The 26,333-nt window shown below is 40.5% G+C and overlaps 1 protein-coding gene across 4 annotated transcripts in view; it reads left to right on the top strand.

Moving 5' to 3' along the window:
- Positions 1-26,333, top strand: part of NBEA (neurobeachin) — a 514,531-nt gene that overhangs the window by 75,987 nt on the left and 412,211 nt on the right. For all 4 annotated transcript variants that reach the window (XM_075562753.1, XM_075562752.1, XM_075562751.1 and 1 more), the window contains exons 2-6: positions 3,797-4,028; positions 9,993-10,093; positions 10,335-10,430; positions 16,522-16,643; positions 18,049-18,175. In XM_075562753.1, the coding sequence (XP_075418868.1) occupies positions 3,797-4,028; positions 9,993-10,093; positions 10,335-10,430; positions 16,522-16,643; positions 18,049-18,175 (678 nt within the window). The remainder of the gene's footprint in view (positions 1-3,796; positions 4,029-9,992; positions 10,094-10,334; positions 10,431-16,521; positions 16,644-18,048; positions 18,176-26,333) is intronic.

The raw sequence follows: 26,333 nt of genomic DNA, 5'->3' as shown, positions 1-26,333 counted from the left end.
TACCTTAATACTAAACCTGTAAATATGTGCACATACATCTATTTCCCCATCCTCATATATAAATATATTTACATATATGCATACCTTTATTTAGACCTCTATAAATGCCCCTTGTCTCCTAGCTCTTTCCTCTATTTCCTTTTACTTTCTTCTGAAAATAAAGGGTTTTAAAGTCTCTACTTTAAATATATGTATATATATTTCACATTGCTAGTAATTAAACAATGTAGTGCTGTAGGAGATGGTGTATTTTCCAAAGTTGCATTTTATATTCCACATTTTATTCCAAAGTCAATGAAAAGCTCTCCATCAGATTAGCTCAGCCTTGTTACTTGTTTTCTGGGATTTACTTAAGCTCCATGCTTGAGGAGGCTGCACCATCCTGGAGCACACCTCTGGAAGAGGCCATGCTTTTCAGGAGTTTTAGGGTTAAGGTTGGCGACAAAAACCAAACCAAACTCACTGCCTTCATTTGATGCCAACTCATAGAGATCCTACAGATTAGGGCAGATTAGAGCTGCCCCTTGAGTTTCTGAAAATGTGTGTATGGGAGTAGAGCACTCTGCCTTTCTCCCAAGGAGCAGCTTTACCTTGGTAAATGCGACACCGCTTGTCCTGATTGAAGGGTTCTCAGTGTTTTCTGAATCACTTTTATACTGTTGTAACCGTGATTTACACCTTTTCTAAGAGAGATGATTCCCGGATTGATTCCATCGCTTTTTCAACATGTACTTCTAGAAAAGGGTTTTATTGTTATTATTTGCTATTTCTCTTGTAATTGAATGTCTAAAGTCTCTGCCCTGCTGAAATGCTTTAAACAGATTTCTTGTTCTTATTCACCATGGTTTACTGCCTCAAGAGGTTTCATTGATTAATTTTTTATTTAACCCATAGAACTTCCTTTTTCTTTCTTCTTTTTAGCCCATACAATGTCTTGATTTCTTCAGAAAGACGTAGACACGTGAACATTCCATCTCTTGTGCTTTGCTAAGTTTCACACCTGTGACCTCATAGCAGGGTGTTTACTTGCATTTCTAATCAAGCCTGGGACCCTGACTCTACTACCAGCTGGTGAACCTCACTTGTCTTCAGTCTCCTCCTTTGAAGAGAATGGTGTCTTTCCTCACACCATCCCTCGGCAGAATGTTTGAGTACTGAAGCTTGACAGTGCCTGCTTTTGCTGCTGATAAGTACTGAACCATTCATTACAATTGAAGGATGACTAGTTCCTAATCTTGGAGTCATGGGTCATTCAGCAGCTTGCCTCCTTTATGCTTATGTGCCAAAGGTCACAACAAATCCTGCAAAGACCAGCCCTTTCTAGAAAGCAGGGGCACGCTTGGCAAGCTCTGTAACTCATATTTCCCAGCTGTGAAATCTGAGCATCCTAATGGGACTCTGTTCTGTAACCAAATGATTTGTAAAAAGGGACATTGTTGTTTTGGTGTGTGGCAGATAGCACTCTAGGCTTCACTTAACAAAGCCTGATTGGAGAATGGCAAATAGTAGTTATTAGATCCTCTGAAACAGGGCACTTTTCTTCTCACCCCCAACACTGAGCGCATCTCTGGTCTTCCATAATGATCCTTGGTTATAGCACGTTTCCTAGAGATTGTGCCACTTATTTAGGGGTGTTGGTCATGGCGACCACACACACAGGCAGAAGGAAGCACTGCCAGGTCCCACGCCATCATCACAATCATTATTACCTTTGAGACCATTGTCGCAGCCCCCGTCCCACACTCATTAGTGCTCACTCAATTTCTTGTACACGATTCATAAGCAGATTTGTTCAGAGGCTCAAAAGCTTAAACATCAGTCTTTGCTTTTATTAGTCTGTCAGCAAATATCCACATCACTGATTCCCAAAACCTTTTCCTTCTCATGGTTCACTTTTAGAGAACCTTTCCCCAGTAACTGATCACTGTGACCCAGCTCATTTGGACATGCAACAATAAAGACAGCAGCAGTTCTTCTGTAAGACCATGGCATGGTGAAAATGTGGACTGAGATCCTTTCTAATGGAACAAATGCTGAAACCCTAAGGCTCAAGTTGACTGAGTCCATGGTTCTTCACAGGTTGACTAGACTTGGGAGCTTGAAGCTGGAGTTAGAAGGGAACAGTGGAACCGTAGCCTGGCTTTAGATCAATCATGTGATACCCCACTTCTCTCCTGTGCTCCACACAACTCTGTTAGATGACACAACTGTCTCTTTGAGATAAAGTAAAGGAAACTTGCAAAAGTAGCCTCACTGCAGTTACCTAACGTGTTATTTTACTTCATGTAGTTAAAAGTCTCTACCTAGATTGTCTGGTTTCAGAGTTAAATTCTGGACCGTGATTATTCAGGTAGACCTTGCTTTACTGCACTTCTCAGATACGTGTGTTGTGTTTTTAACAAATTGAAGGTTGCGTTGAGCAAGTCAGCGGATGCCATTTTTCCAGCAAAGTGTGCTCACTTTGTCTCTCTGTGTCACATTTTGGTCATTCTCACGCTGCCCTAGATCTTTTCATTTGCGTCTTCTTTCTCAGCTATTCACAATTTATATCTTTGATTTAGATATTTTTGTAAGTCAACTACAACCTTTTGGGATAAGTTAAGGGTGTTTTTGTTCCCACTCATAGTGTCCCTGTTTGAACAGGATGAAACACCGCCAGGTCCTGCGCCACCCTCACAATTATTTTCATGTCTGAGCCGACTGATACAGCCATTGCGGCAGTGCATCGTGTCGGGGCCTAGGGCATGCATGTGTGCATACATCATTGTTCTCAGACTTTAGCCCTTTCAGGGCAGGGTTTTGTCTTACCTCCCTGTCCCTAGTGCAAAGAACAATTGGTGGAGGATAAATAAAATATATGTTGAATATATGCCTTGGAATTTGTTAGGCATTTTGTATATGGGTATAATTTCCTTTCTGATTTTCTCATTCTCTAGACCAAAAGGGTCTTCAGTTTGTCAGTTTTTCTTCGAGTGGTGCCTATGAATTGGATGCAGTTAGTCATGTATGATTTGAACTATAAGGAGCATCGATGTATTATTATATGTGGATTTCCCTGTTGCTCTACTGAGAGTCATTTAGTTTAAGGTCATCTGTCAAGGATGTAGCCAGTAGCCCAGGGCTCCTTACCCCTTCACATGTGAGCTTTCTTTCCCTGGAGGCTAGATAAGATCTCACCTGTTAGTCTAGTTAACATCTTTTCCCAAATATATTAGAGTATAATCCAGACATCATGCCATTCAGTAGTTCAGCCATATCAAGCAGTGCTGTACAATTGCTACCCAAATAGTTAATGCATTCTTTAACATTCATCCTATCCCTTAACACTGACTGCAAATTGCACTCTTCTTCATGTCATACTTGTTCATAATCTTCTCCACTTGAAAATTGGAAACTGGCTGTTCTGTTACATCACTTTTATCTGTCCATCTAGTCACATCAAAAGAGAAAATGAGTTTCATGTCTGAAAATTTGCTCTCTGGGAATTTTGAATCTTGTGGTACTTACCATTTTCAAAGGCCAGACCCTTCTTTCATGTCGTTTGTCCGGAATCCCACACAATGCCCTGTGCTCTTTGTATGATAGCTCCTCCTGAGGAATGTGGTTGTTAGCCTCAGTTCTGACAACGTCAGGTACTTACTGGGACCCTCCAGTGTTGGCTCAGCCTGGTGACACTTGAAATGTTTTGAGGAGCTCTGCTTTCTGGCGAGTGAGCTTATTGTATCATTTTATGTGACTGTGGTTCCTAAGCCACCCCACACTGCCCCAGTACTAGTCTCTCTCTGTTTCCTTTCAGCTGGTTGGTGGAGAGTTTGACCTGGAAATGAACTTCATCATCCAGGATGCGGACAGCATCACATGCATGACAGAGCTATTGGAACATTGTGATGTAACCTGCCAAGCCGAGATATGGAGCATGTTTACTGCCATTCTCCGAAAAAGTGTGCGGAACTTACAGACCAGCACGGAAGTTGGGCTCATTGAACAAGTGTTGCTGAAAATGAGTGCTGTGGATGATATGATCGCAGGTATGCTGTGTATGGAATGATATTTCCTTCCAGTGGGTGTCAGAGTCAACATTCTTTCCTATATGACCAATGGGTAATCAGATTTGTTGAAACTGTCTTGGCTTAAAAGAGAATCATAGCAGTGAATGATAATCGGCACATTTCATATCAAGGAGGAAGTTGGAATAAAAGAAGATGCCTTCTGGATTAGACAATTCTACTGCCTGGTGTTTGCCAGGTTCTTAGGAAGTCCCAGCACTGAAATGCAGGCTCAACTTTGCTCAGAGTCATGGGCAGTGGTATTCCAGTGACTAGTTATGTAGTTAGGGATCCCATTGCACACTGCTTCTGTAGCCTGTAGGCTGAGAAGCACAGGGTAGTTGCCTGCTCCCTGCCTTCCTGCCGGCGAATGGAAGGATGAGTGTGGGCCTTCCTTCTGAAGTGTCCATGTCACCTTAGTACACTGAGGGCATATTTTTGTGGCATAGTGCACAGAGAGATATGCTGAAGTTGAACACGTGCCCTGCCTGAAGTCTCCGGAGAAGAAGACAAATGTTTGTGCTTGTTGTTCATCTTAAGGGTTCATGTTCACTTGTGCTTCTTTCCATGCACACTCCACCCTCTGCCTCTATGCCAGACCATCTCTGTGCTGAGGTGATGCTCCTCAGGAGGGACATTCTGGCAGTGTGGCCTTAGGGCACCTGCTGCTCCCAGAAAATGTGTCCACCGTTTGGAATGCTAGTGCCCTGAAGCTGAACCTCCTCATCATTCAGCATCTGCTGCTTGCCTTCAAAGAGTCTTGATGATTTTGGAAGTGCTAAAAGGATACTTCACCAGCTTTTAGGGCTAGCTCAGATATGAGGAAATCCCTGTCAGCTTTAACTCGACATCTGTCAAATCTTAAAGCATTAGATAAGAACAAATAGAATGAAGATGCTTAAAGAAGCTTGTTTGCTTTAACTGAAATAATTTTTAGAATTTTTTTCTTATGGAGTTTATTAAAACTTTCTATTTACTTTCAAGGAAGCATGTATCTTTATGTAGAACGAGTTAGCATTCTATGTATTGTACACTAATGGTTAGCATTATAAAAAATGAGATTCAAACTTACATTCCTTTAAAACTCTTTTAAATGTTATCTGTAACTTGCAGCTGTTTAGAAGCACATTATATGTTTTAAATTTGTAGGAGGAGGGTTTCAAAAGTTTTTGGCAAAGTCTATTAATTTTCAATTCCATTTTCCACAACCTTTTTGAAGACCCTTATGTGTGTACATCATCATGTACCTTTTACATCTTCATGTCTAAGTTCAAATCTTTAATTTTTAAAGGATAGTTAAAGGGAGGCTAAGTTACGTGGCAATCCCTTTAGACTAGCGTTTACAGAATGAGCTAGAGAATGTATCACAGTTTACCGGTATGTGCTCTGTGAACATAGAGTGGTGGCACCATAGACATTCATGTGGTGCCCTTCCTAATATGTAAGCCCCTTAACTTTCCTACCCTTTCTCCTCAACAACAATAATATTATCACTATTAAACTCCCACCTTCTTTTGTTTGAAATGCTTTTTTGCAAAAGACCCTGATGGCTGAAAGGACAAGAGAAAAGAGCATGAACATCAGAGACAATACTTCTTACTTATAATTTTCAAAATTAAAATTTATTACTTAGCATACTAATGGTTAATGACCCAATTAAACCCAAACCTGGGATTTAGTTGACCTTGGAGTCTCTTCTGACTGGTACAGGAGTCGTAGGGCAGAGTCAGGTTTTCAGAGCTGTCCTTCTTTATGGAAGCAGACTGCCTCATCTTTCTTCCTCAGAGTGATGAATAGGTGAAATCCACCTTGAGATAAGCCCTCCCCCACACCCTCCCCTCCCACCTTCTCCCCCTGCCATTGAGTCAATTCCTATTCCAGGACCTCTTTTCTTGTGGGCTAGATACCAGTATTTCATTTAGTCCCCATGGTCAATCCCTGTGGCAGGTACTGCCATTACCTATATAGAGACACACTCAGGGAAGTTGACTCAGCAAGGCCTTGTAAGTTGTAAGCTGGGGTGTGGCTTTACCCTGAGAGTGTGACGTGAATCACTGCACCACCAGCCTTGAGAAATCCCCAATTTCTATTTTGCATGTGATGGAGCACACTAAGGTTTTTGGGTGTCCCTGAGTAGATTTTGACTCATGACTCATGACAGTCTCACAGTGTTTCTAGGCTGACATCTTCCCAGGAGCAGCTCGTCTGCCCCGCTGCTAATGGGTTGGCACTGTCCTTCTTTGGGTTGGCAGTCTGGGGCCGAGCAGAGGCACCCTGGACTCCTGTGTTCACGTCAATAGATCTTTTCATTTAGTAGTGTGAATAACATCACTAGACATGGTTAAGTGTATACAGTCGAATCATCCAAGGAATTTTGGCTATTTCATAATATGATTTTTTCTTTATATATTTTTATATAGAAAACTTATTGTGATAATATAAACCACCACTAGGCTGTGTTTTATGGACAATCCATAGGATGTTTTCCTAAATTAGCTACAAAGATAGATAATAGGTTACTTGTTCGTAGCATACATAAGAGCTGGGCAAGGCTTTACAAATAGAAGAAACAACCTTTCAGGGGTTGTTTGATGGATTTGGGCAGCCAGCCCTCAGGAAGCATGCTCATGCTAACTCAATCCATAGCTATTTGACTCTAATCGAATCCTTGCTGACTAATGTGTAGCAAGTATGAAACAATTGCTATTGGAAACTGTTGAGACATTTTATACCTTTAAAATACTCTCTTTAAAAAATATATCCATTGTCACCATTTTGTCATAGAAACTGCATACTAATGTAGACTTTAAGAAAGAACTATTGGTAAATGATTTTAATGAAAACAGTCATGAAATTCTTGAGTGTGTAATATGTGACATATTTTTCTGTGTCTCAAATTTCAGTTATTAATCTGTGATACTAAGTAATATCAATGGTTCCAATTTATTCTATTTTGTTTTGTTGTTTTATTCCTTCGTGAAAAGAAAGGCCTAAAGCCCTTTCAATGATTTAAACCTGCACAGGCAGCAAATGAAGTTGATTGTGTTGAAAATTCTGCTGTGAGTAGGAGTTAATTCAGGAGCTTTGGTGGTTCAGTGGTTAAAGTATTTGGCTGATAAAAATGAAAATTGATGTTTTGAACCCACCAGCCACTCCATAGTAGAAAGATGTGACAGGTACCATGGAGTTGGTTCCAACCCATAATGACCTTGGGCACAATAGAAGGAAACACTGCCGAATCCTTCGCCATCTTCACAATTGTTCTTATGCCTGAGGCCACTGATGCAGCCTCTGTGTCAGCCCATCTTGTTGAGGACCTTCCTCTTGTGGGCTGCCCTTCCACTTAACCTAACATGATAACCCTCTCAGGGAACTGATCTCTAAGACAATATGTCCAAAATATGGAAGCCAAAACCTTGCCACCCTTCCATCTAAGGAACACTGGCTGTACTTCTACCAAGACAGAGCCAGTGTTCTTCTCAAGCACCTTTCCATTCGTCTATGGGCTTCCTTACTCAGTGTCCAGCTTTCACACATGTGGTGCAATGGAGAATAGCATGGCTTGGGTCAGGAACTTTAGTCTTCAAAGTAAATTCTTGTTCTTCAATATTCTAAAGAGGTCTTGTGTAGCAGAGTTATCTAATGCAATACGTCTTTTGATCTCTTGACTGCTGCTTCCATGAGCATTGAATGTGGATCCAAGTAAGATAAAACGCTTGACAACTTCAGCTTTTTCTCTGTTTATAGTGATGTTACCCATTGGTCCATCAGTGAGCATTTTGGTCTTCTTTACATTGAGCTGTAGTCCATTCTGAAGGCTACGATCCTTGATCTTCATCAGCAAGTGTGTCAAGTCCTCCTCATTTTTGGCAAGCAAAGTTGTGTCATCTGCATATCACAGGTTATTAATAAACCTTCCTCCATCTTGAGGCCACATTCTTCTTCATATAATCCAGCTTCTCTGATGTTTGTTTGTTTTTTCGGCGCACAGATAGAACAAGTATGGTGAAAAAATACAATTTTCATCCACACCTTTCCTGATCGTAAACCATGCAGTATGTCTTGTTCTTTTCACACAACTACCTCTTGATCCATGTACAGGTTCTTCAAGAGCACAATGAAGCATTCTGGAATTCCTGCATTTCTCAAGGTTTTCCACATTTTTTTTGTGGTCTGTGTAGTCAAATGCCTTGGCATAGTCAGTGAAACACAAGTAAACATCTTTCTGGTATTCTCTGCTTTAAGCTAAGATCCATCTCATATTAGCAATGATGTCCATTGTTCCCTGTCTTCTGAATTTGACCTGAATTTCTGGCAGTTCCTTGTCAGTGTACTGATGCAACCCTTGTTAGATGATCTTCAACAAAATTTTACTGTGTGCCAAATTAACAATATCATCCTATAATGAGCATTCTTTTGGGTCACCTTTCTTTGGAATGGGTGCAAACACAGATCTCTTCAAGTCAGTTGGCCAATTGTTGTCTTTCAAATTTCCTGGCATAGATGAGTGAGTGCTTCTAGTTCTTCTTCAGCTTGCTGAAATATTTGTATGTGTATTCCATCAACTCCTGTAGCCTTATTTTTGACTAATGCATTCAGTGCAATGTGAACTTCTTCCTGCAACACCATTGGTTCTTGTTCATATGATATTTCCTGAAATGGTGGGCTGTCAACTGTATTAAAGACTACAGGGACTCTGTATTCTTTCCAGCTTCTCTTTTTTTTAATTAATAAATCTTTTTATTAGGGCTCATAAAGCTCTTATCACAATCAGTACACAATTGAGCAAAGCACCCTTATACATTTGTTGCACTCGTCATTCTCATAATTCACCTTCCACTTGGGTTCCTGGAATCAGCTCGGTTTCCCTTTTTTCCCCCTCCCTCCCCTCTCCCCCCTGGTCCCTTGATAGTTTATAAATAATTATTATATCTTATATTACACTCCCCAGCGTCTCCCCTCACCCACCTCCCCATTCCAATTTAGTTTAAACTAACTTTTTTACTAATGGATGATGAAACTGTTTAGAGTATGCTGGGAGATTTCAACATGTGTGTATGAAAATGGCCTTGAAAAAGGAGTGTTGTTTTCCATAAACTCTTGAAGCCCCTCACCTGGAGATGTGCATGGCTGTCGCACATCTGGAAGCCTCGACCATGCGTTAGAACCTGAGAAAACGGAGTGCAGCCAGGGGGCTGGTTATTGGAAAGAATGATTGATAGAGGGACCAGTCATAATTTTGAGATTTTGAAAGTGATCAGGGACAAGGAAACCCTATGTATAACCTTGTGAGCTGGTGTTGTCGCCTAGACCCAGAGCAGTCTGTGAACACAATAGCTAGGACTAGGACGGATGCCAGGCTACTAAGAGTGTGGGCTCAGCCATTCTACGTGGTTTGATTTCTGACTCCACTTCTCAGTAGGTACCTAACCATTCTTGACCCTGTTTAGCCATCGAAAAGGGCTTCTTCCTAGAGCCTTCTTCCTGAGTTTCTTAGGAGGGGGAGTGGCGTGAACGTGTGTAAACCACTGGCAATAAAGAATAAGCCTCTGGAAGAAAATATGATCAACCTTCACTGTAATTCAAAAAGAACCAAATGGCACATATGTGCAGTCTTTCTCTCTCTCTCTCTCTCTCTCTAGTCTCCTTTTCTTGAAATGCCCCTGATAATATATACAATCTGTTTTATCCATTTGGAGATAAGCAAGCATAATAGGAATGGTACATCTAGTATGGAGGATAATTCAAATGCAACATGTTGGTTATCAGATGACTTAGTAACTGTTACCTTTTTATTAGGGTGGTTACTCATGAGAACATTGTTTAGCTCTATGTTTAGTATGCGTAGTAATGACAACTGACAAGTTTTGCTTTTTCAACAAGTGTATCACCGTGACAGGTGACAACTTATGACTAGAGTCAGAATAACTTTATTTTCCTTTGAAGATCTTCTAGTTGATATGTTGGGGGTTCTTGCCAGCTACAGCATCACGGTCAAGGAGTTGAAGCTGTTATTCAGCATGCTTCGAGGAGAAAGTGGAATCTGGGTAAGCCGTGGGTCAGAGGGAACCCATTTGCACGTTCATACCCAGTGGCTGGCAGCTTGCCCCTAGCGGGCCATTCGCTCGGGCTCACTCATGGAAATGGAATGCTCCTCTTAGAGAGTAGTCGAAATGATTGTGAATTAGTTTCCCTTTGGTGAGAAAACAGGCCAGTGAGTAACATGCTCCAGTGGGTGCTACTGCTAAATCTGTGTAGTGACTTTTCTTTATTGTATTGTCTCCTCAGCCCAGACACGCGGTAAAGTTATTATCAGTTCTTAATCAGATGCCACAAAGACACGGACCTGATACATTTTTCAATTTTCCCGGGTGTAGTGCTGCGGTAAGTTTGTAATGCATGCTTATTTTGCTGTTCTTAGTATTGAATGGCAGGCCTGTGAAGGAGTCATTTTCACAGAATAGGATGTACCACTTGTGGAAAGACAGTGATGCATCTTTATCATGAATACCCTGCAGTCTGAGTGCTGACAGCTGACCACCTCCCCACAGGCAGCTCCCAGGGGCAGCCCGTCCTCCTCCCCTAGCCTGGCCCCGGCAGCCTCTGGTTTCTATTGTACTTTCATAGTCTGGCCTTTTGTGGAAACAAGGTCACTGTGTTAGGCCGGATTGACTAAAGATACAAATCCAGAGGCCAGAGCGACAAATCATATATCAGAAAGAGCTTTATACCAAGAAGTAATTATTTATCAAAAAAATCCCAGCCCAGTCTAACTCAAGTCCATAAATTCAATACTACGTCCCTCTTCAGACTCATGCAGCCACATGCAATGATGCAAAATGCAGGAATATCACAGGATAATGGGTGCAAAGTCTTGTGGATTCAATGGTGGTGGCTGAGAAAGCCATGCCCATAAGGAGGCACCATCAGGCCGTGGCCTGATTGACAGGTTGAATACTACCCCTACACTTTTATATATTTTCAAGTTGACATGAAATTATGTTACCATAACAGTCCATTTTTCTTTCTTTTCCTTAAAAATGTTTTTTTAATGAGTTAAACTGTTTTAGCTCTTCCTTTTATGTTTATGGTTCGTGTGTGTGTGTGTGTGTGTGTGTGTTTTGGAGGAAGGTTAACATAAATGAAGAATTTCACTCTCTACTCTCACCATTGATGGAGGAGCTTATCCTTTCCACTTGGCATTGCCTTGGCACCTTCCTTGAAAATTCATTGTGTGCATGTGGGTCTATTTCTAGACACTATTCTGCCCTCTTTTTATCACGATACCAGTATCATATTGTTGCTGCTGAGTTAGCATTGGGTTGCTAACCGTAAGTTCAGAAGTAGAACCACCCACCGGCTGGTTCCAAAAGCTCAGCTAGCTGCTCCTGGAAAGAAACTCTGTACGTCCCAGGAAGTTGGAGCTGACTGGAGAGCAGCTGGTTCGGGTTTACAGTAATTCTTATGAAGCCTGTTCTTCATTTTTAGGAAACAAAAGATATTTTGGCTTTTTTATTTTAGGTTATTTGCATTGGCCTTTGTTATATTCTCTTAAAAGCCTTTTGTGATTTTGCTTGTGTTGTGTTAAATATATTGAACAATTTGGGGAGAATAGATACCTTAGCATTATTAATCACTCCCTGCTGATTTCTTTGATTTTTCTGAACATTTTCTAGTTTTCTGCCTATAAACTTTTCATAAAATTTGTTTAATCTATTCCTAAATATTCTATCATATTTGTTGCTAGTATATGAAATTGTAGTTGATTTTTTAGTATTGACCTTGCATCCTAAGATGGTGTTACATTTACTGGTCCTATCACATTTTTAGTAGAGAACTTTTTACAGGGATGATTTTATCTGTAAGTAAAACCAATTTTACATCTTTTACAAATTTCATGCCCCCCCCCCGTTTTTATTGCTTTCTTGCATTGGCCAAAGAAGCCTTGGTTTATAAAATTAAATCTGGATAATTTAAATCTGAGAAAATAGTGGCTGGTATCAATTTTCTTAATTTTCTCACTCAGCACTTATGACATCTTTGTGTTTATTTAACTTTTCACAACATACCAGCTTCCTTCTACCTTAACTTTTTCTACAGTTCTTGGACTGAAGAGCTTCAAGTCATACTGTTGTTGTCTGAGGGTCGGTTCCGACTCCTAGTGAGCCTGTGCACAGCAGACAGAGCACACGTGACCCAGCCCCGCACCATCTATGAGAGCTGCTGTTGCAGTCGGTCTGTCAGTCCACCTTGCAGAGAGTCCCTCCTCACTGGGACCCTTTATCCTTTCAGGCCTGTCCTCCAGAGCTTGGTCTTTTTGATCTCATGCCCAAAGTACAGAGATGAAGTCTCTCCATCCTCACTTCTTCTAAAGGCAGATTTGTTTGTCTGGCCGTCCCAGTGCTGTGATTTGTATCTCTAATGATCTCAAGTTTTTCTCCATGTTTGTTGGCTATCTGAATGCATTCTTGTTCTCTGCCCACTTTTAAAAACTATTCCATTCTATTCTTTTTATAAATTAATAAATCATTTTATTGGGGGCTCTTATAACAATCCATACATCAATCGTATCGTATACATTTGTACATATGTTGCCATCATCATTTTCAAAACATTTTTTTCTACTTGAGCTCTTGGTATTAGCTTCTCTTTTTTCCTTCTCCCCCTCCCCACCCTCATGGACCCCTGATAAATTATAAATTGTTATTATTTTCATATCTTACACTGCCCCTGTCTCCCTTCACCCATGTTTCTGTTGTTCGTCTCCCTGGGTGGTGGTGGTGGTGGTATATGTTGATCATTTTCATCAGTTCCCTGTTTCTCCCCCTTTCCCCCCTATGTTCCCCCTACCCTCATGGTATCGCTACTCCCATTACTATTTTTGAGGGCTTTACCAGTGTTTAATTTGATTGTTCAGCTTTTTGTTGTTGCAGTGTTGAAGCTTCCTGTACAGTTGAGAGATTAATCCCATGTTTGATAAATCCATGCCAAGATTTTTTCACAGACAGTAGGTTCTTGTTTTACTTTTTTGGTGAAATCTTTTCATGTATACAAACGTTTAAAATTTAGGAGATACCAATTGTCTAGTTTGTCTTCTGTTGCTCATTTGTAGTTATGTTTGATCATGTGTTCATATCATATATTAGGATCCCTGTGTTTATCCCTATTTATTCTTTGGTGATCTTTATGATTTTAGCTTTTACATTTATGTCTTTGATCCATGTTGAGATGATTTTGTATATGGTAAAAATATGAATTCTGTTTCATTTTTTCCCGTGTACGGATATCCATTTTGTCAGCACTCTTTGTTAAAGAGACCCCCTCTTCCTTGTTTACTGGACTTTAACCCTCAGCTGAAGGTCATCTGGGTCTTCAGTTCTGTTCCATTGACTGGTGTCTGATGTTGTACCAGCACGAGGCTGTTTTGACTACCATGGCTGTGCTCTAGGTTTTGAGGTGTGAGGAGCCTTCAGCTTTGTTCTTCTTTAACAGTACTGTATCTGAGATCTCTTTTTTTTCTGCATAAAGGTGGCGAATTGTTTTTCTATCTCTTTATAAAGAGTGGTGATAGCCTCTGGATCAGGTTTGCATTATGTCTGTAGGTCACTTTGACACTGACATTTCAGTCTTCCTGTCCGTTCACAAGGCATGTTCTTTGGGCTTCTGAGTGCAATAGTGTTTTGTAGTTTTCTTCCTATAGGTCTGCCTGTTGTATCTTTGGTCAGATTTGTTCCTAAGTTTTTCATCTTTTAGGTAACTCTTTTGTAAATTAGAGCTATATTCCTAACTTCCTTTTCAAATGTCCCTTTGCCACTGTAGAGGAACCCAACTGGTCTTCCTATATTGCTCTTGTGCTCTTTCACTTTGCTGAGTCCTTCCATTTGTTACAGTAGTTTTATTGTTGACCCCACGGCACTTTTTAAAATTAAGATAGTATAAATTGCAAACAGAGGTAGTTGTACTATTTTTTCAATCAAGTTGGCTGCCTTTTAGTTCCCTTTTTGTCTTAGTGTTAAGCTGTGTGGCTAGGACTTCTCAGATAATGCTGGTTCTTGCTCACAAGAGGAATGTTTTACGTCTCTCCATATTGAGAATAATGTTGGCTGTTCATTTTGTATATGTGCCCTTAACTATGGTGAGGAATTTCCCTTGCACCTCGCTTGTATTGAGTGCTTTTATCAGGAAGGAGCACTGGAGTTGATACCTTTTCTGCAACAACTGATATGGTAATGTGAGCCCCACCTTCATTATTTTTCATGTGGCAGATTATGTTGAACGATTCTGCATGCCTTGCTTGATCAGGATGCATTCTTTTACAAACATGTTGCTAGATTGTATTGATTAGGATTTTACTGAGAAATTTTGCTTCTGTGCTCATGAAGGATATTGGCTTATAATTTTCTTTTTTAGTGGTTTCTTTGTCTTTTTTGATGTCCAAATTGTGCTTGCTTCATAGAATGAGTTTGGGAGTACCCCACCCCTTTGTATACTTAGAATAGCATGAGCAGAATTGGTGTCTGCTCTTCTGAATGTTTGGTCACTTTTACCAAGTCTTTTGGGCTTTTTTGTAGGCAGCATACCTTCTCTATCATTAGTAAATCAGTACTTTTTCTTAACACAGTCAAACCAATATGTCCTCTCTTTTGTTCAACTGAAGGATTTTAAAAACTTGGAGTCAGTTCCTACATCAGCACTCCCTACTGTTGCTTACCATTTCCCTTAGGAGCCCGGGGGTCAAAGTCTCGCAGGCACACCCATACTTCCTGGGGTGATAACCAGCTGCCATCGAGCCCCCCAACTCACAGGGGGTAGACTTGCCCTGGGGCTTTCAAGGGGCCTTGATGGTGCTTTCTTTCAGGACTGCTGATCTCAAGGTTGATGGTTCATACCTTCCAGCCATTCTGAAGAAGAATGATGGGTCGGTTTGCTTTTGTATAGATGTACACCTTCCGAAGCCCTATGTAGGGTCCGAGTGAGTCAGAATGGAATTGATGGCACTGGGTTTGGTTTTAATCTGTATGGATTTCTCTTGCAGAGTGAATGATGGGTTCAAACCACTGACCTTTCAGTTAGCAGCTGAGCACACTGCTGCACTCCCAGGGCTCTTTCTCTTAATGGGCAGACAGATGCAAAAACATCTCATTACAATGAGAGGCATAGGTCCTTTTGTGGATTGTGTTTCTGGGGATGCTGGGGGAAAACAGTGAACAGAGTCACTTAAGATTGGGTGAAGTTTAAGAAGAGGCACATCACTAACCTGGTCCCCAAACTGTGTTGGGAGCTTGGTGATGCACACGTGTTTTGCATGGACATGTAAGCGTTCAGTACATGAAAATGAACTGGGGCCGAGCACATGGACAACACATGCAGTGGAGCAGCTGTTGCCTTCAGCAGCCCTTGGGCCGAGTGTCAGAATGCAGAACTGGAAAGTTTGCCGGTGCCCAGGGCAAGTTGGAAGAATCTTGTATAACTTCAAGAAATTGGGATTTTATTCTGTAGGTTCAGGATTTTTAAACTGTGAAAGGTACTTGTTAGATTAGAGGAAGACCATTGTCAGCGAAAGGAAGGCTTGTATGGGAAATCGCTCACTTATAAAATCAAATGGATGATGGCCATTGAGGTGCTGGGATCTCGGGTCTGTCCATATTCACTCTGGCGTTTCCTGGTATCCGCAGTCAACCACTCGGACACCTGGCCCTCAGGATAGCTGGATTTGTCGAACCTGATGAGGGTTCTGAGCCTTTTTTTGTTTTTCATCAAATGGTTCTGAGTAATTTTTAATAAAATATTTCAACATTAAGTTTCTGATGAATAGCATCCTTTTCACTTCTGTTTAAGTAATGTGAACATGATGAGCTTAGTCTTTCAAGACGTTTATTTTTTTCAATGTTGATTTTGTTAACAGTTTCTAGAGTAGTTGTTTTAAGCTTTTAAGCACCCATTCTCATTTAACCAAATGGAATCGGTCAAAAAATTTATGGAAAAAATTGCACTGTCTTTTAATTCTAGTTTTTCACCAACGTTTTGAAGTCCCCAGGCATTAGTGAAAACCTACCGTAAACCATGGACCACGGATAATACTGAACATGTTGAGATTTGAGAAGGAGATTTTATGCTGGTGAAACTTCAGGGGAATTTATTTTAGTCCAGAAAGCAGTGTCAAACTTCTAGTAAAACCCAAGTCACTGAGTTTCAGAACTGTAGTTCTTCTGTGTCAATGAATAATACTCACAGTTTACTCTAATGAGACAATATTTTCTGTTTTTCATACAAAGGAAGATTCAAGAATTCAGTGGAAATATGGACTTGAAGTATGATGGGGTCTTTCCATGGACTTTCTGAAACTCCAGTATTTGATTAACATTTTCTGATATTTATAATGTGACTTTCTCAACATGGATAAACCACATCTGACCTTAGTTATGATCAATTGGCTTTAACTGATACTTTTGTGTCTGTTTTTATTTCTTTGCAGGCAATCGCATTGCCTCCTATTGCAAAGTGGCCTTATCAGAATGGCTTCACCCTAAACACTTGGTTTCGTATGGATCCATTAAATAATATCAATGTTGATAAGGATAAGCCTTATCTATATTGGTGAGTGTCTTTAATTACTTTAGTGTTACAAAGATAAAGTGTATTATCAAGGTTATTGTTAAAGTGAAAATACCTGTGTGTGTACATGTAAGTGTATGTGTACAAGGAGCCCTCAAAATGTTTGTGGGAAAACTTAAATGAAAAGATAATGGGATTTTTTTCATGAGCTCTTTGAAGCCCCCTCATATAATTACAAACATACAATTAAATAAAATATCCTATTAATCCTGGCATAATGGTTTACAAATTGGGCTGTTGGCTGCAAGGTCAGCAGTTCAAATCTACCAGCCTCTCCACAGGTGAAAGATGAGGCTTTCTGCTCCCAAAAGATTTACAGCCTTGGAAACGCATTGGGACAGTTCTACTCTGTCCCATAGGGCTGCTGTGAGTTGGAATCCACTCAGTCCACGGCAGTGAGTTTGGGGATTGCGTTTAAGAGCCCACATCACTCTTTTTCCAGCTACCGTCCAGCAATCCAGATACCACACCCTGATTCTTCATACTTCAGTCGAGCTTGTTGTGGGTTCTTAGTGAAGGTTGCTGGCCTTTGGGCAAGGAGCAGGCTTTGCCTCTGTGCTTGGCTCATCCTGTGGCCAACTGAGATACGCTTTTAAAAATAAGAATACCAGGAAAGAAATGATAATCAGATAAGGCTAACTATTTGGTGGACAAGTAGCGGAGTGGTTAGATCTGCAATGGAGAGAACTTGGTAATTAGTGTGCCCAGAACTGATCATGAACAGCGCTGTTAGTGACCACAGCCAGCATTCTCGCCTGCCTCTCATGTGTTAGGGGAGTCATAGTATCTATCTTGTATGTTTTAATCAAAGACTGTGTCAAAACCTAGTAGGAAAAAGACTGGCTTAGAACTGGGAGTGGAAAAAGAAAAAAATAGTGAATTACTATGGTTGCCTGTCAACTTAACAACGAAAGCTTGTCTGTGGATAATAACGGCCAGTTTCATTGTCTACGTGATCACCAGAAGTTCACGCTTTCGCTGGATCAGCTGGAGTATTTGCCAACCTTGTCTGTTAGTTTTTATTTTTTCCATTTTCATTGCAGTAGAATATGAGAGCATACTGCTTTTGATAACAGGAACTGTGTGGCAGTGAGTTGTCTGCATTTGCTAATTGCTTCAAGGTAGAGGACATCTGCTTACCAGGCATTTGATGACCATCAATCTGTGCACATGCTCTCCTGACCTTTTCAAGATGAAGATTTAAAAGGGCTCTAGCGTCTTCTAGATCCCTGTTTTATATTTCTTATCTTTCAGTTTTATGAAAGTTTTTCAGGTTGCAGTCTACATCTGGTATGTGTAATAGACCTCTTCTACTGAGCAGGAGATTTCTCCTGTGTGATGGTGTTTATTGGCCGGTGAAGACTATCTGTTTTTGTTTTCCTTTCAGTTTCCGCACGAGCAAAGGGGTTGGTTACTCTGCTCATTTCGTCGGTAACTGTTTAATAGTTACATCCCTCAAATCCAAAGGAAAAGGCTTTCAGCACTGTGTGAAGTATGATTTTCAGCCACGCAAGGTAAGTAAATTGAAGTCTTTGGCAATGGTGCTGTGGTTTCTTAATGCCATTATTACAGAAATACCACAGGAGTGTATCTCTTACAAACAGGAGTTTAATTTTTGTTTACAGCTGAGGAGGCAAGAAGTCTGCATTCAAGAGAAGGTGCTGTCTTTGTTGGCTTTGGGGCGGGTCCCTGTCTCTTTTAGCTTTGGTTTTCCCGGCGCTCTTCATGTGTCATCACATGGCTTGCCACGGCACCCTGGGATGACTTGATAAACTGCAGCAACAGTGGTTTAGACCCACCAGCTGGGGAGACAGAGGAAGCTGGGTGCTTTTACAGAGATTCACAGTCTCAGAAATGCTGTGGAGGGTTGCTATGAGTCTGAACTAACTCTCTGGTAGTGGGCTTGGTTTTGTGTTTGGTTTGGTGCATCCTTCTGATTGCTTTAAGATGCACCCTGCACTGATACGGTCCTCTGAGCATAAAGAAACTGCTCTTCCCACATGGGGCCCCATCCACTCGTGTAAGGGTGTGGGTTTGCAAGACATGAATTGTCGGGGACACACTTCATTCCATAGCAGGGAGGAATGTCTTCCTCTCTCCTGCTCTTCTCTTTTTGTTTGCTTTTTGCCTTATGATCTCATGTGTGCTTTGTTCATACTGAAGAAAGTATTCGTTTAGGTGGTATTTTCAAATACATTTTTTCCATATGATTGCAATAAAAAATCTGTGGTATCTCTTCAAGGGATAGGAGGCAAAGGTTTTCAAGAATGTCATGGCATTCTGTCATGGCATTTGCTGTCATCAAACCCATGTCGGCTCATAGTGACCCTGCAGGACCACCGCATCTGTTAATGCCATTCCCAGACTCCCGCGAAAGTCGCCTTGGGTAGTAGTTATTCAAATTAACAATAGTTTTTAAAATATATTCTTGGAAAATAGTTTTCAAAGTAATGATTCTACATAAATCTCTGTGTTAGAATGGGGATCCTTATTTTTGATACAAATCCCAATTTCTTTTGTGCTTGGCTTAAAATATATCTATACACACATGCATATATGTGACATTTTATTGTACTCTAGGTGAAAATTGACACAGCAAATCCATCTCCTGTTCAATAATTTATACACTAATTGTGTCATGATACTGATCCCTCAATTTGTCAGCATTTTCCCCTTTCCCTACCCTGCCTTCCCTGTACCCATCCCCACAGCTTCCCTGCTCCTCTTTACCTTTCTCCTTTGGCTTTTGGGCAAATGCTGCTTATTTGGTTTCCTGTAGTTGATGGGCCTGAGGAACACACTCCTCACTGGAGTTCCTGTCCATTTTATCTGCCCACCTAGTATTTGGCTGAGTAGTTGGACTGGCTTTCGTTCCCGTTTAAAAGGGCATTTTAGGGCCACAGTCTCAGAGGATCCTCCAGCCTGTTTTAGACCAGAAAGTCTGGTCTCTTATAAATAAGAGTTTTGTTTCATGTTTTCCCTCCCATTCTCTCTGGTACCTTCTATTGTGTCCTGGTCAGAATGGTTAGTAGTGGTAGCTTGGGACCATCTAGATTTTCTGGTCTCCGGTTAGAAAGGCTGTGGTTTATGGAGTGATAATTACGTCTGTGAGACTTGGCTTGTCCTCATTCTTTATTGCTTCAGATGAGAAGAGACAAATAGGTATATATTAGTTGACCACTCAGGTGTTTAAGATTCCAGACACTAATCACCAAATCAACATATACAACATTAGCTTTATATACTTATTATGCCCATTAACCTACATGTCTCCTAGGATTATTATGGTGCTCGGTTTTCAAGCTTTGTAACTGAGCTGCATAAGCCGTATGGATATGTACGTCTGAGAAGTTTTCGTAACTATGCCCATAAGTGCTCTGTTAATATACATACACACATGTACTCATGCATATACATATACATGACATACAGAAATATATATACAAATGCCCGCGACTATACCTATGTATGCATTTTCTTACATTTCACACACCCTCCCATACCTACATAGATTACTTACCTACAAAATTATGATTGTTATTGCTGTCACTGAAAAATTATGAAGGGCCTTCAAAGTTTTTTTCACAAACATTTGAAGTTCACATGTTTATGTTCTACCCTTGACCTCTGAGTTGATCCTGCTTCTAATGACCATATAGGACAGAGTCGAACTACACCTTTGAGTTTTCAAGGTTGTAAATTTTACAGGAGCAGGAAGGGTTTTCTTTCTCTTGTGGAGAGGCTGGTGGATTTGAACTGCTGACCTTATATAGTTACAGCCCAACTAGTGATCCGCTGCCCTATCAGGGCTCCTACGTTATTTATAACATTTCATCACAGTTGTCTGTGTCTTCATTTACCTTAATCATGAGCTGACTTATTCTGTACTGTGAATTTGCTTTTTCCGTTACCAGAATCCATGGAGGCCTGTCATTTAGAAAGGAGCCCTGATGGCTCAGTTGATTAAGTGATTTCCCCTCCCTCCCTGTTCCATCTCTGTTAACCATCAGAGTGCTGCTTTCGGTGTGTAAACCTACTCTGGACTTCTCATAAAAGTGGTGTCATACGGAGGGAGAAGCGGGGAGGGAGGGGAAAAAAAAAGAGGACCTGATGCAAAGGGCTTAAGTGGAGAGCGAATGCTTTGAGAATGATTGGGGCGGGGAATGTATGGATGTGCTTTATACAATTGATGTATGTATATGTATGGATTGGGATAAGAGTTTGTGAGTCCCTAATAAAATGTAAAAAAAGAAGAAAAAAGTGGTGTCATACGATAGTTCTCATTCGTGATTGCATTTTTTCCATACAGAATAATCCCCTCTGTGATCACACTGAGAAGTCTCACAAACTCGTCATGTTTCTTTCATCACTGTGTAGTGCTTTGTTACATGTGTGTACTGTTTTTTGTTTGCACACTTAATGATCTTAAGTGGTCTACGTCTGTTTGCTCTTGTGACTAATGCTTCCGTGGGCATGGTTGTGCATGTGTCTACTTATACCATTGTTCTTGCTTCTCTAAGACATATAACTAGTAGTGGGTGACTGGATCACATGGTATGCCTATTCCTAACTTCTTGAAGGAGCACCACACTGCTTTCTTAGAGATTATATCATTTTTTCAACCACACCCACAGTGTATTTGAGTTCTAATCTTCTCACAAGCTTGCCAACAATTGCTGTTCTCTGTTTTTAGTTTTTTAATCAGTGAGATAGCCATTTTTTTGCCAGCACTATTTGATATAGAGCCTGTCTTTCCTCAGCGGGGAATGGACTTTAACCATTGATCCAAGATCAGCTTTCCATAGCGTGATGGGCTTACTTCTGACTTTTCATTTCTATTCCATTCATCTTTGTGCCTGCTGCTGTACTAGTGTCATGATGTTTTTACTACTATGGCTGTACAGTAAATTTTGAGATTGGGAAGTGTGAGACCTCTGCTTTGTTCTTCATCTTCAAGATTGCTTTAGCTGTCCAGGGCCTCTTTTCTTTCGATTTACAGTTGGAAATGAGTTTTTCCACTTCAAGGATTACGTTATATCTATGGATATGGGTAATATTGGCATTTTCATAATGTTAACTCTTCCAGTTCAGTAATGTGGTATGTTTTTTCATTTATGAAGGTCTTTTTGTTTCTTGTTGTAGTGTTTTATAGTTTTCCTTTTGTAAGTCTTCAATGCCTCTGGTTAGACTTACTCCTAGGTATTCTATCCTTTGGGAAGTGGGCAGGCTGCTATTGTGAATGCTGTTGTTTTCTTGCTTTTCTTTTGGGAGTTCTTTCTGTAGAGGAATCCAATCAATTTTTATCTGCAGATTTTGAACCCTGTCACTTTACTCTTGACCTCTCTATTAGGTCCAGTGATTTCTTGAGACATAGCCGGGGCTCTCTAGATACAGGTTCATGCCGGCTGCAGAGGCATCATCTTTCTTGTCTCTGTGTATTTGGGTGGATGTGCTGTTTCCCTTTCTTGCTTCACTGGAGTGGGGTTCTTCTCAGTATCGACTGTGAGTGGTGACCGTGGACATCCTTGCCATGTTCCTCTTGTGAAAAGTAGTGTGTTCACTCTCTCTTCACTGAGAATCAAGCTTCCTATTAGCTTTGTATATCTGCCTTTAATTATGGCGAGGAAGTTTCCTTCTATTCTTGAAAGTTCTTTTTTATCCAAAAAGAATAAACATTTTATTAAATGCCATTTTTGCATGGCTTGAAATGATCATGAGATTCTTCTCCTTTGTTTTTTTTTTAATGTGGTAAATTACATTGACTGATTTTCATAGTCTTAAACTTCTCTTGCATCCCTGGTGTGAATCCTACCTAATTGTGTTATGTTGTTAGTTTGATATGCTGCCGACTTCTGTTGTCTAGAAATTCGTTGAGCACTTTTGCATCTGAATTCATAAGGGCTAATTTCCGTTCTTTAATTTTTGGTGGTTTATTTGCCTCTCAGACTTTTATGTAAATGCTGTTGCGTCTCCTCCAGACATTCTGATCCATCATGGTTGAAATGGAACCCACACAGAACTTGAATCTTAATGGGAACTGGTTACAATTACAGTTGCTTAGAAATCACAGTGTTCATGTTAGGAATATATATTTTAAACAAATGATCTTGGTAATGATTCTCGTCAGACAAGTTTAGGAGAGATTTAAAGAGTACGAATAAGAAAAGATAGACATTACAAACTAAATGAAATTGTCATTAACCATGAAGAAGCAATTTAACTCATGTTCTTATTCCTTTCTGTTTTAATATTATTAGCTTTTGAAACATCCATTTCCATTTGTGACTCTTCTCTGTGTATGAGTGAGGCTAAGGGACTCTGAAGGGAACATCGGCAGGAGGGAGGTGGGTTTTCAAAAGCCAAAAGTTCTAACAGGCCTTGAAAATTCTAAAGTTTTACCACTTCTTCTTTCATATCTCCTCTTTCAAAGTCTGGATTATAAACACATTCTTGAATGGGTGGCTCATAGCCATCAGCTCATCCCATGTTAGCTCTATCTCTTCTCCAGTACCTTTCCCAGAATCACCACTCTCACCAGGAAGCTCTATGAGTTTTCCGATTTTCCAGCATGGCCTTCTTCAGCATTTTTAGATAATTAGATAGGCAAATCCTTTCTCTGTCTTCCCTATTGCTGTCTGGAATTAGTTTAATGATTGGCACCTCTTGGGTCATAGATTCTGTCATTTCTTCCAGATTTAGTGAACCTGTTGTCATGAACCAAAAGAACTATCCTGTCTGATCATTAGGTTTTGTAGTGAAACCAACACAGATTGGTAGGCTTGACATCATCCTGCAGTTTCAGTCATGGCCTGCCATTTTTTGACACTTTGTCCTAGGTACCATCCATTCCACGGAAGTTGAACGGGTTGTGTTTTCCCCGCACATACTCACTAATTAGCTGGACTCTTCCATTCGCAACTTTGTCATTCACAGACCAGCAGCACTCACTTCAGAAACAAGGCCCTCATAACTGGGAAAATTGTTAGTATTTCTTGTATTGAACATAACTGGCACATTCACATTATACCAGTCTTTCATAGTTGCTAGATCAACCACTTTCTTAATCTCCAATTTGGCCACGTGAGTACTAGCTGCCCTGATGCTGCCCAGAGAGCCAGAAAGGCAAACATCTGTGTTTGACGGCACTTTTCTGTTACTCAGAATAAATTATTTTTTTTTAGTCATCTTTTAAAATAAAAATTCTAGATGTGTTAAGTTGCGACTGGCCTTTACAATAAGAACTTTACTGTCTTTGAAAAGAAATCTTCATTTTAAAACTTTGCTGCTCACCTGCAACACTTACTAGCTGTCTGACATTGTGGAACTGCATGTAAATCATTAGCATAAATTACACAACAATCAATGCAGAATCCATATTAGTTGCTCTTGGTAATTACATAAATATCATATCATGCTTTCTCATCTTTATTTTCATTCTCTATATTCATATTGTAATATTTAACTTATAATTTTTTTACTCTAGATATTTTTCTGGTTCCTGTTACTATCCTGCTTTTATGAATATGTCTTGATATGCGTAGTGTCTAGATTTGGTGTCACCTTGAAGTCCAAGGTGTGTTTGATGCAGCCATGGTATTTCAATCTCCTGCGTAAGTTGGATATTGTATAAAGAAGATGGAAGGAGAAAGGATGCCTGTGAAGTGTGGTGTTGATGAAGAATATTGAAACTACTATGCCAGGAGAACCAATGAACCTGCCCTGGAAGAAGTGTAACTAGAATGTTTCTTAAAAGTGAGGGTAGCAAGACTTTGTATCAGATGCTTTAGACATTTTGAGAATATCCCTGGAAGGACATTCTGCTTGCTTGGTGAAAAATGCGGAAGAGCCTCAAGGAGATGGTTTGACATATTGATTACAACCATGGGCCCAAACATACCCTGACTGTGAGGATGGTGCAGGAGGGACGTGCTTCCTTCTTTCGGATTGGGGTCAATATCAGTTGGACTCCACCAGACAGCACCTAACCACAGCCCTCCACATATGTGCTCATTTCCCCTCATAAAGAAATAGCAAGTGGGGAAAAATATCAAGTCAAAAATCAGTTATATTGAATCACTGAAAAACCCACTTAAGGTCCCTCATTCGTAGAGTACATCTAAGGAGTTTCCAAAAGGTCATGAAAACACCCATTACCTTTTAATTCTATTTTCCTGAGAATGTTTTGAAGCACACCCACCCCACCACCCCCTGCCCCCACCCCTACTCCCACATAGTGCCAAGAGAAGAAAAAATGTGAAGCTTCTGATAATTGAGAGAGGCTTCAAAACCATTGTTGAATAAAAGGAAACCGCCTTTTCTAAATCAGCACTTGCACTTGCTGTTAGCATCCCATTTTGCTATCAGATCGGTGTCTGACTCATCATGACCATTTATATAGGACAGAGTAGAACTACCCAATAGGGTTTCCAAGACAGTATGTGTTTATGGGCCCAAGAGTGGCTGATGGGTTTGAACCATAGCCCAATGCCTAACTCACTACACCCTCTTAGCTAGATGATCATTTTTCTTTGTGGTTAAAAATTATTTGAGTAATTATTAAACAACCCCCCCCCAATTTTAGAGGCCAACTTCCCCCAGGGTCGTCTCCTAGAGGTTCCCTTTTCAGCATGGCTCTTGCCCATTTCTTTTCATAAACTCCCACTATTATGCTTTGTTAATTGGTACCAGGGCCTGACTTCCCCAGCCCTTACTCAGTCATCCCCGTTCACTCCCAGCCTAACCTTGAGTGCCCTAGAGCTCCATCAGTGATGTCTTCTTCTTCTCCGCAGACCTTCAGATGGCTATGGCTTTGGTTGAAGAATCCCCCATGGCTTTGTAATAGGTTATGGGTCTGTTTCTCCGAGGGAGTCATTGCTTGGCATTGTGTGGAGTGGATAAATGATTTTGAAGATGGAATAATCACAGTTTGAGTAGAAAGAGATCTTATGAGGAACTACGTGGAAGGCAGCAGTATAGTTTGCCTCGTAGTGTCTTATATGTGCGTGTCAAGTGTGTCTCTAGAGTTCTTTCTTGGTTTTTATGCAGCCCTATTAATCCACAATACTCATAGGTAGTCCACAAAGTAGACATTCTCACTGCCCCTTTTTAGAGGTGGAAATAGTCACCCAGGGATGCCAAATTGGTGACCAGAAATCAGGGAGCTAGCAAGCTGGGACACCAGTTCAACTCTGTGTGCATGTGGAATTCTTCTTGCCGAGTGCACTGACTCAGCTGGGCCATAACCGTTTGATCTCAAGTGATATGTGTTAAATGAATGCTTGTCTGTGCTAGATTGGCTGGCAAGTTTAGATCATATAGGATTCTTTCTCTTTAAACTGTTTTGGGCAGGAAGTGTTTGCTTTTCCAGAATTTGAATTCTCTACTCCAGTCTTTTTTAAAAATCATTTTATCAGGGGCTTCTACATCTCATCACAATCCACACATCCATTCATTGTGTCAAGCAAATTTGTACATTTGTTGCCATCATCATTTTCAAAACATTTTCTTTCTTCTTGAGCCCTTGGTATCAGCTCCTCTTTCTTAACCCCCCTTCCTCTTCTTTCCCTCATGAACCCTTGATAATTTATAAATTATTATTATTATTTCAAGTCTTACACTGACCATTGTCTCCCTTCACCCACTTTTCTGTTGTCTGCCCCAGGGAGGAGGTTA

The sequence above is a fragment of the Tenrec ecaudatus genome, chromosome 11 (genome assembly GCF_050624435.1).
Source record: "Tenrec ecaudatus isolate mTenEca1 chromosome 11, mTenEca1.hap1, whole genome shotgun sequence".
NCBI classification, from domain to species: domain Eukaryota; kingdom Metazoa; phylum Chordata; class Mammalia; order Afrosoricida; family Tenrecidae; genus Tenrec; species Tenrec ecaudatus.
Note: the sequence above shows the minus strand (reverse complement) of the source record. Positions and strands in the feature narration are given on the sequence as shown.